The following is a 13,662-nucleotide window of genomic DNA, read 5'->3' on the forward strand; positions in this document are numbered from 1 at the left end:
AAGCTTTAAAGGTGTACTTCTTTAAGGAATCCACTTGTAGGAATTTGTCCTAAGGAAGTACTCGTGGATTCAGACAGATTTAGTTTCAAAGGCTAATTGTACTGCAACACTGCTTATAATTTTGAAAAATTAGAAAAAGACAACATGAACAGTAGAGGTTTCTTTAAACTGTAGAATGTTTATACTATGAAACTATGCAGCAACTCAAAATACATTAATTGAAAAATGAACATTTTTAAAAGCATCAATTTAAAAAAAAATTTTTTAAAGCAGTTTTTAAAAAGACTGACATTCATTATCTACATAGAAAAAAAGAGACTGAAAAATATACTCAAAGGTCATCTTTGGTGGAATTATGGATGATTTTTATTTCCTATCTTTGCTTGTTTTTTTCTGAACTTTCTACAGTGACTGTGTATTGTTTTGACAATAAAGAAAGGAAAGAAAACCTGTCTTAGAGCTAAATCTTTAGGAAGCAGCCCATTCTTCTTGGAGTCGATTTCCTTTTGTTATAAGGATATCCTCTCTGGTCAAAAAACAGGAACATTTTAGTGGTGGGCAAAAAAAAGTTTGTAACTTCTTTTCTGCTTATTAAAGAAAATTTGGAAGATACAAAAAAGTATGAGGAAGGAGATGACTCATCAAACCAGAGAACATTAACATTTTCATACAGCTGCTTCTGTTTTTTTCCTGTTACATGATGTATATTTCTCTAAACACTAGATTTTCTTTTTTCCCTTAACATTTAAAAAAAATCTTACCCACCTTGAAACATTGATATTAAAAGCATAGTGAATGTCTTTCATTAACATAATAATATATTGGGCACTTACAACATGCAGAACACTTCATGGCTAGGCCAAACTCTTCGCTAGTTTGTGCAAGTCATGGTGATAATACTGGAGGCTGGCGCCTAATCTCCAGTGATGAGGCCGTGGGCACACAGTGTTTCTGCCAGGACTAGGCTTCATTTTCAAGACTTTTTCAGATTCCATATTTATGTCAATTATTTGTATGGTTACCTTCCAGCCTTCTGTTTCCTAGAAAGTAAGCTCCTTGAGGAAAGGCAGAGGCTTTGTTTTGCTCACAATCATAGACCTAATGCCTTAGGGTAGTACCTAACATATAGTAGAAACTCTTTTCATCTAGAAACATTTCAGCTCCTAGGGGAATATAAAAGGGGAGTATTTTAACAAATACTGACAGTGGAATGAACAATACAAATACTGTCACTAGAGAAAGGTACGTAGTGCCTATTTCTGAGAATAAAAAATCTGATTCTTTGCACTGGCTGGTATGGAGGAACTTGAATATTTTACTCTGTTATTTAAATGTTTACAAGCATAGATTCACATTAGCTGTACAGTTTTATAACTATTCTTTAGGTATTGCTGTACCAACAGTTCTTCCTATTGGCTTTCAAATGCTTGTCCCTTCCTATGTGTCTTGGGAATTTTCATGCTGTGTTGCATTGCATTGGGATATACAAATTTATTAAAGCATTTTTTGTTTTTGTTCCTAGGATTTAGAAGAATTCTGCTTCAGGTTTTGCATAAATCATTTGACTGTAGTAACACAAACTTCAGGCTTTGCAGAAATGGACCATGATCTTCTGAAGAACTTTATCAGCAAAGCAAGCAGAGTTGGAGCCTTTAAAAATTGATCCTCATCTGCAAGAAAGAATTTTTGGTATTTCCATTTTCCCTGCAAAAGCCGGAGGATGACTTTTCCTTAATTGACTGAATACTTACGTTCTGTCAAAAGAAGGTGGTGGTGGTCAGTCTGCCCTGTGCTGAAGTCTGAAGTTTACTGTACAAGGCATTCCGTGCTCTGATCAGATGTGACTAAGGTCAAGGGAAAAGAAATTAAAATGTCTTATTTACCATTTCCTCTTTCACGTCCCTTAAGTTGGACATTTTTGGTACATTGGTCTAAGTGTATGCTATCCTGGCCAAATTTCTGTTCTTAACAGGCTGATATCACATAGAGAGCTGGACAGTAAGTACATTGTCAGCATCCAGAATGGTGCCTTGCATACATAGGCACTCCATTTATTACAAAGCTTACGTATGCCCTGAAAACAGCTTTATTTGTGGAATACTGGATGAAGGTATAACAAATTGCACAAAAACAAATTTGAGACAGCCCATCACTATTGAGGTTCATATTCTTCTGGTACCTGGTTCTAAGTAATAGTGGCTAACTTAGAGCATTAATTAGAATTCACAAACAGCCTTGACAATTTAATTGTCAAAGTCCCAAGGGCTAATTTTAATTTTCTATTTACTCTGAGTCATTAATTTCTCATACGGGATTACTGAATATGAAGTACTGTCTTTGAATGAATGTTATTTCTGGGCTCATCTGCCTTACATAATTGCATAATGTCTTTTCTTTTTGTGTTGAGAGATTTGCCTGTGTATGTAAAAATGATTATGTGTTTTTCTTGTAGTGGAGTTTTATGTCACTGTAAAACAGTTCTCTTAACCTGGCACAGAATAATTATAAAGTACTAGCTGAAAAGGAACTCATACTTACATTTCATGGACAGCATTAAGAAGAATGAGATAAATTTATACTTTTTCGGTCAAAACAAGTTACCCAACTGCAAAAGAAAAACTGGAACGGGATGTAGGCTGTAGTGTCAGATTCCTCTAACATGGGTTTCACAATATGGTATGTATTTCACAATATGATATTATGTAAAGAAAACTCTTTTGGAATTAGAAACCTTGTTCTGATGCTGAACTATTTGATAATAAAGTGCTTATTTGTAGATAATAGAACAATTGTGTTTTTTTTAATCCCTAATAAGCAGCAAAATTGTATCAACTTTATATCTCTTACATTTATACAAATCCATTTGATTAAGCTTATTTTTGGAAGTAGTTACTCAGATAACCTATCATAGCAAAGCCCACCCTAAAACATAAATGGCATATAAACAACATAATTACTGTTCATATTATTGCCTCTGACTACTCTTTATTGGTGAGGTCACTTTTTAATCCTTAGTTTCTCTTGGCTTATCTGTTTTTGCAGACCTTATCTGGTAGAGGCAAAGTGGCCTTGACCTCTAGTTCTTAATCAGAATCCTGTTTTGGGAATTATATAGTCTTATTCAGTTATTTGTTATTTGAAGTTAGCCATATATACCATTTGTTTTCATTGTTTGTTAGATTTGCTGTTTTATCTATCAAAGAAACATTCACACCTGGTTATTATCCACAGCTGTCAGTTTAGGCATTTAGACAACCGCAGCCTGCATTGCTGACTTCTCCTCCTCACCTTCCAATGCTAGCTGGAACGGACCAATGCCTTTACATCTTCACAAGGTCTTCCGAAACCTTCTCTTCCTTTCTTGCCTATTTCTGACAGGGTCTTAAGCTTCTTTCTTATATGAAGTCATTTCATGTAAAAACTGGAACACTCAAAGGGAACAGATGAGTTTACTGAGGTATGAAAAAATGGCCTGCCTTTTACCAAACTCCACAATGGGTCAGTAGCCCATGCTGCCACGGTACAAGTTATTAAGAAGGGCTGCATGGATTTTTACCCAGATTTTCTAAGCTCTGTTATGTGTAGGTTTGTGCTGCTATATCTCTCAGTTCTTATCTCTTTGTACAACAGAACAATCTATGGAACTTTTACCAAAGATTCTAATTCAGTATATTTGAAGTTTCCCAAGTAATCCTGATATTGAGCCAAGTATGAGAATCACCGTTTAACCCTTAAAATCTGGGATTCCAAACAAGAAGGGGCTCATAGACCAGTTTGAGAGATGACGGATGAGTCCCATGGATACATCTCTGAAAAAAACAGAGCTTTCTCTCTCATCCTGGAGGATAGGCTTGCCATCAACACTCCTATACAGAGGATAACACTTTCTTTCCTTTATTTCTAACAGATGAGTGTAGAGCCCCAGAAACCTTGCTGTTCAGTTAGGGATATGTGAGGGGAAAGGGACATTTTCTATAACGACACTACATCATAAATTAATGGATCCTTCATTTTACAGAAGTTAATCTTAGATTTTCTTTCCCTATGTTCTGTTTCCTCTCTGCTCACACAAGAAGTTCAGTGAGTTAGTGCTTCCAGCATAATTCCAATACACCTTACACAGAGAAAGGTTAAGATTTTACAAGAATATGGTCATTTGCGAACAGAGGTTTGTGAAGATATCATTTAAAGCTTTTTAAAAGTAAAGGTTAATGTACTGACCTGAGTCATTTTTCAGCTGAGACCTGAAAAATTGCCAGTCATTATGGACCAGACTTGTTGATTTTTATTTAGAGGCAGGATTCCTGACCAGTGATAATGAAAAGCAAACAACAAAAACTATATAGTCTTGTCTGTTTTTTGGTCTTATTAGCCTTCCCCATGCTATTATTACAACAGATGGGCTGGGAAAACTGTAAAGAAAAATGATAAATCATACCTGCTACTTTCAATTCAGTCTTTGTCAAAGCATAAAAACGTAAACCATACTGATTTTCTTTCACTAAATGCAGTTAAAATCATGATGTTTTCTGTTGAGGAAGTAAGTGCTGTTAGTCTGTGGAATAAACGTAACTTTCATATTAAATTGTCATTATTTTATATTTCAATGCTAGTATATAAGCATACTCCCAAAATAACAGACACAAAAAAAGATTTGACCTAAGAGATGCATTTCATGTAAGATCCCAAAATAAATACAGTCCATTGAGGTGTGATTGCCTTTCTTCCTTCAGGAACAAACATGTTGCTGTTCTAGAAGGAGAGAATTCCACTTTCCACCCTGTTTTTGAGAAATCATATTACTGAAATTCAAGATAATCCCTTATCTGAAACCCTTGGTATGAGATACATGTCCCGTTTTTGGAGTTTAGTACCTATACCACCTAATATGTAATACCTGAGTAGGGCCTAGGTTAGATTCCCAAAATCAATGTATTAATATTTTTTTGTAGTGAAACAAGAGTATTCCTACTAAGTAGGATAAAAGGCTGTAAATAGCTCTATGCCAGTTTAGACATGTTTGACGTCACATGACTTTTGCCACCAAACAAACGCACAGACCGCTTGGGTTTTTAAGCCTTTTGGATCTCAGAATTGCAGGAAAAGACTGTGGACCTGTGAGACACAAATAGGATGTTTGGGAGGAAAGGCCTTTAACATACACTTTGCATTAGATGACGAGAGATTCTTGCTTTTACTCCTCTTACGACTGTCCATTTTTCTATGACGCCTTATTGTTCGTCAAACACACAGGCGTATTCCCATCTCGGCGCACTGGCTTTTCCACTGGGTGTCTTCCCATCGTTGCATGACTTACTCCCTCACCTCCTGGCAGGCTTTGCTCAAATACCACCTCAGTGAGTCTTTCCCTGACCACCTATTTCCCTAGCACTCCCTGCTATGTTTTTCTGCACAATGTATTTCTTGTTTATTCACTTCCTCTCTTTCCCTGAAACTACAATTAGAAGGTAAACTCCACAGAGATGGGGATCTTAGCTTTATTTACCCATTGCTGTATCCCTTGCATTTAGAACTGTGCCTGGAATATGGTGGGTACTGAGTACGTGACCTATTAAAAGAGGAAGGGAATATTATTTGTTTCCATATACTTGGAAAAATATGCAAATATACATTCTCTTTTTTTTCTTTTTTGACCACGTATGAGTTTCTTTTAGGTGCTAGAGCTATAAGAGCAGCCAGGCTGATGCTTCCCATTTGCAGAGGGAGTTTGATGCAGGGATGAGTAGACAGGCAATAGGTCAAACAAGACGATTTCCAATGGTGATAAATGCTGTTACACTCTTGGAGGACAGTAACACAATACAGAGTAAGGATTTTTAGCTTGTGTGGTCGAGGGAAGGCCTGTGAGCTGAGCCATGAAAGACAGGAAGGAATCACCTGTGCAAAATTCTGGGGGAAGTGCACTCCAGGCAGAAGGAACAGCAAATAGAAAAGCCAGGGTTGATATTAGGAGAGAAAAGGTCAGTGTGGCTGAAGCACAAGGAGCAGGAGAAAGTAGCAGAGGAGGAGGAAGAGCAAGTGAATGGGGCCATGCCACAGGCTGTGACAAGGACTGTCAATACTTGAATAACAATGTAAATGAATTTCTATTTTAAAGGGATCAATTTTGCTCTTTATAAAGGATAGAAAGGGAACAAGGAGACCAGTTAGAAGTTTAAAACCATGGTCTCAACAAAAGTTGATAAATGACTCTTAAGATTTTGACTTGACCAAGTAAGTGGTTAGTAAAATGGGGAAAGACCGAGGTAGAAACAAGGTATCTTGATTTAATTTTGGTTTATGTTTTGAGAATTCGGGGAGTCCCACTGCCTGAGGGCTTTGACCTCCACAAAGAGGTCACGCTGGATAAATAAATTTGGGAATCATCAGCATAGGAAGCCAATGGAAGGTTAACAATGGACAAGGCACTAGGAGAGAAGCCAGATAGAGAAGAGAACATTAGTGCACTTGATACAAAGAACACATCAGACCATGAAGACTCTTAACAACTAATTTATTTTAAAATAAACTATTAATTGTAGAAAATAGTAACAAAGCAATTTTAAATGTACAGTTTTAACCAATACAAAAAAGCAATAAAGCAATACCTGAAGCCTTATGTAAGTAATCTCAATATATGATCTCTGAAGTTCCTAAAACTCTGGCACTAACTCTAACGTAAACCTTTATTAGCTAAAGACCCAGAAATATGGTAGCCCTTGACCTAAAAGCTAACTGATTTGTATGATGTTCATGCAGAAACTAATGAGGAAATGGGAGAAAGCTTTCTAGTGCCTTTGTTATCAAGATAACAAGTTTGAAACTTAACCGAGCACAAAATAAAATGTCATTTTCTAACAAATAAGACCAGAATTCTTTTTAAAAAGAATTCTGGGTAGACAAAGTGATTTTTCCTAAAAGCTAGCTGATGCTACCTTAAATATCACCTAATTTAAATTATACCATCTCTAAATAAGTTAATCACACAAGATAGTTTAAATACACCTTTAGGTGCTGGGGGGGGGGAGCGCCTCTTTTTCTAATGTAGCTGTTTTAAGTTGAAGCTTTTGCACAAAATCAGATAGAAACATGAATGCCTAACCCAAAGGCCTTTGATTACTTGCAATTTTGGAGTAGAAATGATGTGGCTTTGAATATGCCAGTGTTAGACCATACTGACTTAAAAAAAAAAAAAAGATAAATAGACAATTGCCAGCTCAAAAGATACATGGAAGACATGTACAATTCCCGAGAAAACACACCCCTTCCCAAGTTTAGGAGGGCAGAATAATTGCTGAGATGCAATTAAACAAACCTCTAAGAAAGAAAAATTAAGGCTCCTATAGTTAACAGTCTGTGGAGTAAAATTATTTTAGGTCTTGATTCTTCGGACCCAGAAACATTAGAAAGTGCACTTGGGATATCCTGTCTTAGGGCCCTCTATGGCAAAGCTCTAGCTGAACACTTTATTTTCCAAGTACTAGATGGGTACTTCCTGAATTTGGGGTTCTGAATGGTTTATAAAAACCAAGAGTACTATTAATAACCCTCACTTTAAAGCAGGAGTTGGATGGAGAAAAGGATCAATAAATTCTTACAAGTCCTGAGGTATGAAATCTGTATCAGTAGTATGACAACATCATTTGTTTATACTCTGCTTTCTGCTTGTATTTTAAAACTAAAATTTATAAAACAAGCACACAGTACATCAAATTCCATTAGTAAACTAAAATCTAATGTGTAAAAATTAGTAATTTTGCTTTTCTAGTTTCTAATATCTGTTTTAGCAGAAGAGTTCAGGATCACTTGGGTGAGGGGGAAGTAGTCAGCCAAATTGCATTTGGAAGACAGGACACATATTCTAAGGGCGTTCATGTTAAATTAAAAAATATATAAATATAAATTAATAAAATAATAGCAAACATCACATATATGCCACAAGAAAAGACAAAGTACTCAAATAGGCCTGGGTTGCTGGGATGCCCCTCCCAGGGCATCCTTGCCATTTGTAGAGCACAGCAATTATATTTTGGAAATGAAAACATCTGCTACAACTTTCTAAATGGCAGTATTTACACAAGATTTTCAATCTTGTGCAATAACAATGTATATTCTACTGACTACGACGTTGCAAGTGGCTTAGGAATCCCCTGCACGCACAGGCAAGCCCATCTGCACACTCGAGATCCAATATCCGTAAAAAGAGCTGAAGATCATATCCAATGTGGCCGTAAACAGAACCTGGGAGAGTCACACAGTCTGCTCTGTGAGAGACAATGAGGCCACAGGTGTATACGGTGCCCAGTGAGGTCATGGGATCCTCATTTTTCTTCCCTGTTTGAGGTATCCATGCTATCGTTCATTTTTTGCTTCTGCATTCGTGTTCGGGTAGATGCTGGAAAAAGGATGCAGAAATGTTAACAGCACTGATGGTGCTGGATGCGTTGACAAAGGGCTGCCATAAACGTTAGGCTTGTGCCAAATCGATGGAGTTCAGGGCCTGGCAAAGCAGTGGTTTCCAAAATTTTATCATATAATTTCTATCAGTACATTTTTTTCCCAAGTATGTACCACCAAAATATGTATGGTGTGTGTGTATACCATCTATGTTTGTAGATAAGTTATAAAACACACACAGCCCAAATATCAAAAACAGAGGAGATAAAAACAGATTCTAGTATTTTCTCTATGTACCAAGAGGTGGTCTCGCATACTTGCAGGCGTGCCCAGCTCTGCAGACCACCGCTCCAGAGATGCTGAGGCTGGGTTTGGCCCTGTGGCCCAGCCGAATGCCGGCCTGGCTGAGAATGATCTGTTGGAGTGAGTGGTATTCGTCACCAAGCAAGTAATTCCCTTGTGCTTGCAGATACCTCGCAAAGACGTCAGCTGGCAGCTCATTTAATTTGGACATGAACATTTTAAAAGTACGGTATTAGTTACAACACAGCCAAAACCAGAAAACTTCTTTTAAGTTATTTAAAAATTCTTAACTTGATTTTTGTGGTGGGCAGAAGCTCTTCATAAAGAGGAAACAAATTCGCATTTGGAAAAGAAAGAAAATACGAATTCTCAGTCTTCCCCCTCTCGGCAATCTAGCACTGTCTGATGGTCTTCTTTGAATGCAATTCAAGTCTTTGAGGAAAACTGAAGAATTCCTTAGCCTTAGGGGTTAACATTCCTGCTGCTTCTCCCCAATTTTCCAGCCTCAGAAAGGTCCTGAATTCTAGCCTGGCACTGAGAATTCACCATCACAGCTGAGTGTGCCACTGGAAAATGTACTGACAACAGCAACTGAACTCTTCTCTAAGAAAATATGCGTGTTTTTACAGCTTTCTGCTCCTTTTAAAATGCGTATTTGTGAGCTTCCAAATGCCTCCAAATGTTTTCAAAGCTTCATTTTGGTCATAAACTTCATGTCTATTTTCACATAATGAGGGGAAATGCCACAACTACTTAAAAGTTAAAATAGGTGTGTGTCAGTTGATGTAAAATACAAAAAAGATTTATTTATAACCAAAAAATTTAAACTCTTGGTATATTTAGTTTTAATTGTACTCTTTGAAATAACACATAGATAAGGTTTTAAAAAATCAAAAGCATTCTTTTTGTTTTTTTTATTTTTTTTTTTAATTTTAGAGAGAGACAGAGAGTGCATGTGAGCAGGGGAAAGGGGCAGATGGAGAGAGAATCTTAAGCAGGCTCTGTACCTACGTGGGGCTTGATCCAACGACTCTGGGATCACGACCTGAGCTAAAGTCAAGAGTTGGATGGATGCTCAACCGAGTCACCCTAGCGCCCCAAAAAACATTCTTTTAAATACTTTATAGTTTAAATACTTCGTATTGACAGACACATGTTTAGAGAAAGCCTTTTTTTTTAAAAGTCACATTTCAATTGGTATTGTTCTTACTGATATGTCCTATGACCTAGGAATAATAGGGTTTTTTTTTTATGTTTGTTTGTTTATTTTTGAGAGAGAGAGAGGGAGGGGGGAGGGAGAGAGAAAGAATGAGAGAGAGAGAGAGAGAGAGAGAGAGAGAGAGAGAGAGAACAAACTTGTGCATCTGAACAGGGGAAGGGCAGAGAAAGGAGACACAGAATCCCAAGCTGGCTCCATGCTGTCAGTGCAGAGCCTGATACAAGGCTCAAACTCACCAACCGCAAGATTAAGACCGGAGCAGAAATCAAGAGTCGGATGCTTAACTGACTGAGCCACCCAGATGCCCCAATAATTTTAATACTTATCTCTGAAGTATGTGTCTTCTTTCCCCATACCAGCTATATTTCCTGTCAATGGATCTGGCAGATTACCAGGAAGTGTCACACTTAAACTACCACAGTTATCTCTGTAGGACAACCCAGTAGCAGTCAGTACATGTTTGTCTTTTTCTTAACGTAGTTTCCATTTATTATACTTAGGTTAATCTTTTATAGTCTTAGAGTGGCTGAGGATAGAATCCCATTTGTCTTAACATTCCCGATTTATGTCACTCTGTGTAATCTGGAAAATGATTTGGTGCTCTTTATCAAAATTCTGATTTCCAGCAATGGAAAACTTGTTTGACAGTAAATTTTTAAAACTTGCAAATTAGAGAAGTTCCATAATAGGATAAAAAATTATTCTTCAAATAAGGAGGATGATGTTTATATATGCTAATTTTATTTAAAAAAACCTTTCCTTATATCCAACACTCTTTAGAGTTCCTCATTATAGTTTCGCTCTCCTGAAGTATTTCTAGCCATTCATGTTGAAGATGTGGTTTCACTTCTTAGTATTTCTACACTAAAGATTTTAGAAAGAGTAAAGATGACCTTCACTTTGCATCATACATCTAATCCACAAATGTCTGTGGGTAAAGAGTACATACTTGATTGAATTGCATCTTCAGTGTATAAGCAAGTGTGCTAAGTTAGGGAATTATATGTATTTATTCCTTTAAAACAAGAAAAGGCCTTTTGCAAGATAAACAATGTTTCATACTTACATAAGGTGAAATGATAAGTACTTACTCATTTCTGCCAGTTTCTGTTGAAATTTGGATTCCCCTGGGAGATGTTTACTGCAGATTTAAAAAAGACAAAACATTTCACATGTATACAGATAAACAGAAAACTCAAATTTTTAATAACTATGGTGATTTCAACGACTTACTTCACACTCTTAGTGAGTGACTTTTAATTTCAACAGTTTATAAACAAAAAACATCTAAAATATAACCATCACAAATTTAGAACCTTTTTGTATTTTGTCAGTGAGTCTTACAAAACACAGTAAATATTTTTCAAGAGTAAGCACTTAAAAAGTCTAATGTTAATCATAACGAATTTTTATTAATAGCTTTATAAAAAAACATGAAAAAACATCAGATTGCTAGTAGCCGATATTTTCTTTTTTTTTTTTTTACTTTTATTTTTTTATTTATTTATTTATTTATTTTTTTTTATATATGAAATTTATTGACAAATTGGTTTCCATACAACACCCAGTGCTCATCCCAAAAGGTGCCCTCTTCAATACCCATCACCCACCCTCCCCTCCCTCCCACCCCCCATCAACCCTCAGTTTGTTCTCAGTTTTTAACAGTCTCTTATGCTTTGTAGCCGATATTTTCAATGACTTTCAGTAGGCAGTACATGATTTATATGGTGCTTTTAACTTTGGGATACATTCCTACCGATTTTGAGCAATGTTCACAACTTCCAAATGAAATTGGCATAAAAGGGCCTGGTGGAAGTCAGGAGCACAGCTGCACTCGGGCTTCTCCACAGGACCATTTCAAACCTGTTCCTACCTTCCGTCTGCTTCATCTGATCCTTCAATATCAAAGCGTAGTTTTTTCAGCGGTTTAGGAGGGTTGCCTCCTTCAGCACTTCTTTTGAGCACACGGTCACTGTTACACACCATCTGATTTATTTTCTGGAACTTCTCAGAAGTCTACAAATTACAGAATTCTTTATTTTAAATCATTAAATGCCAGAATCTTGCAGTCAAGATTTAACTGTAGTCTGAAGGGTGTCAAAAATCAGCTGGGGTAATACCTGCATTTTCATTGTCTGCTTTACTGCACCAAATGAGATATGAAAAATCTTATAATCAGTGTAACTACACTTACCCTGCCCCAATTAAATACCCTCCTGTCTCTCCCCATGAGGCTTCTCGCCTTCCTCCAACAAGTCTGACTTACTCTGAAAATCCTGGTTCCTCATTTTGGGAACCCATCCACACACAAAACCAAGGCTACTTCTCAGAAGTGTGTAAAGTTAGAATGGCTTTCTGGAACCTTATGGGTTTTGTTTGTTTGAGGGCATAACAGGACCAAAGAGACTATCACAAGAGTCTAATAAGAAGTGAAATATCTTTTCAATAATAATTCTGGATTTGCTTTGTGGGTATTATGTAGACAAGTCATATAGTTTATATATTTTAAACCATTACTGATAACAATATTTATTGAAATGTGAATTCATTAAGTTTTTAAATAAAAATTCAAATATCAAAAGACTTTGAGCCCATTCATTATTACTGGAGATAATTTGCGATATACATCTCTTGAGGGAGAATCCTGTCACAGCAAAGTAAAGAAAGCTCTGGTAATAAGTACCGAAGGGGACACAATAACTTATTTCATCCAAGGGACAAACACACGGAAAAATTCTATTTCTTATATGTCTAATTTAGAACTGGAGCAGGCGATTACCTCAGGGATGTGTATGAACGTGTTCATCTGAACTAAAAAATGAAGTCAGACTGTTGATAGAAATATTAAGTCTGACTGATCTGACAGTGAGGATTAGCTCTGTTAATTAAGCTTTACTTTCCAAAAATTAAATGAGGTAATTTTCTAAAAACTAAATGCAAAAACAAGTTTAGATGGAAAATATATTTAGAGCACATCCTGTGTACATATCAAATTTATGATAAGATTTTTAGCTATCAGCTTTAAAGTATAGAAGTACCTGTAACATTTTCTCAATTCTTTTAGAGGTTACAGCAAGCAGAAAAGTTTGAGGACCCCCTACTCTATTCGGATCCAGATCCAACTCTTCCTATGTGGTCCCACATCTCTTTTGTGAAGCCTGATAGCTATACCCTAACTTGAGCTCAATACCACAGCATTTACTACTTGCAACGTATGTTTTAACACTCAGTCTTTTATTATACAAGCCACCATCCTTCTCTAGTTATTTCATTTGAGGCAGTGGGTAGGCAGACTCTAGAATGGCACTCATGAATCCCCACCTCCTAGTTTCTACACGCTTGTGTAATACTCCCTTCTCTGAGTGTGTGGATTGGACCTAGTGTTACCTTGCTTCTGACAAAAACATGACAAAAGTGATGGAATATCACTTTCAATATTAGTCACAAAAAGACTGTGACTTCCATTTTGCTCTATACCTCTCTCTTTCTTCTTGCTCCGAGGGAAGCAGGATGCCATGTTGTAATGAGTGGCTCCATGTAGAGGCTCAAGTGACAAGGAACTGATGGCTTAGAAAAATCTATGTAATGTATTATATAATTTCAAAGGATGTTTAAAAAACCACTTTGAAATTCACCAATTAGGAGTATAATTTGAAATTAAATGTGATTTGAAAATAAATCTATTTTTCTTTCTTTCTTTCTAAATTCTATGCAATATGCATTGATGAGGTGTTTGAATAATA

The 13,662-nt window shown here is 36.5% G+C and overlaps 2 protein-coding genes across 15 annotated transcripts in view; one reads left to right on the forward strand and one right to left on the reverse strand.

Annotated features, from left to right (window-relative positions):
- Nucleotides 1-2,783, forward strand: part of RCBTB2 (RCC1 and BTB domain containing protein 2) — a 49,735-nt gene extending 46,952 nt beyond the window's left edge. For 9 of the 10 annotated variants that reach the window (XM_030310570.2, XM_030310587.2, XM_030310596.1 and 6 more), the window contains one exon: nt 1,523-2,783. In XM_030310570.2, the coding sequence (XP_030166430.1) occupies nt 1,523-1,663 (141 nt within the window). In that variant the 3' untranslated portion in view covers nt 1,664-2,783. The remainder of the gene's footprint in view (nt 1-1,522) is intronic. The other variant, XM_030310616.1, reaches the window with a different exon arrangement.
- The window catches only part of RB1 (RB transcriptional corepressor 1), a 180,627-nt gene continuing 169,352 nt past the window's right edge, over nt 2,388-13,662 (reverse strand). For 3 of the 5 annotated variants that reach the window (XM_030310551.1, XM_030310528.1, XM_030310557.1), the window contains 3 exons: nt 11,793-11,935; nt 11,011-11,060; nt 7,434-8,395 (listed from right to left, as the gene is read on the reverse strand). In XM_030310551.1, coding sequence (XP_030166411.1) covers nt 8,322-8,395; nt 11,011-11,060; nt 11,793-11,935 — 267 coding nt within the window. In that variant the 3' untranslated portion in view covers nt 7,434-8,321. Of the gene's footprint in view, nt 4,413-7,433; nt 8,396-10,162; nt 10,347-11,010; nt 11,061-11,792; nt 11,936-13,662 lie in introns of those variants that run through there. The other 2 variants (XM_030310532.1, XM_030310542.1) reach the window with 2 other exon arrangements.

This window comes from Lynx canadensis, chromosome A1 (genome assembly GCF_007474595.2).
Source record: "Lynx canadensis isolate LIC74 chromosome A1, mLynCan4.pri.v2, whole genome shotgun sequence".
NCBI lineage: Eukaryota > Metazoa > Chordata > Mammalia > Carnivora > Felidae > Lynx > Lynx canadensis.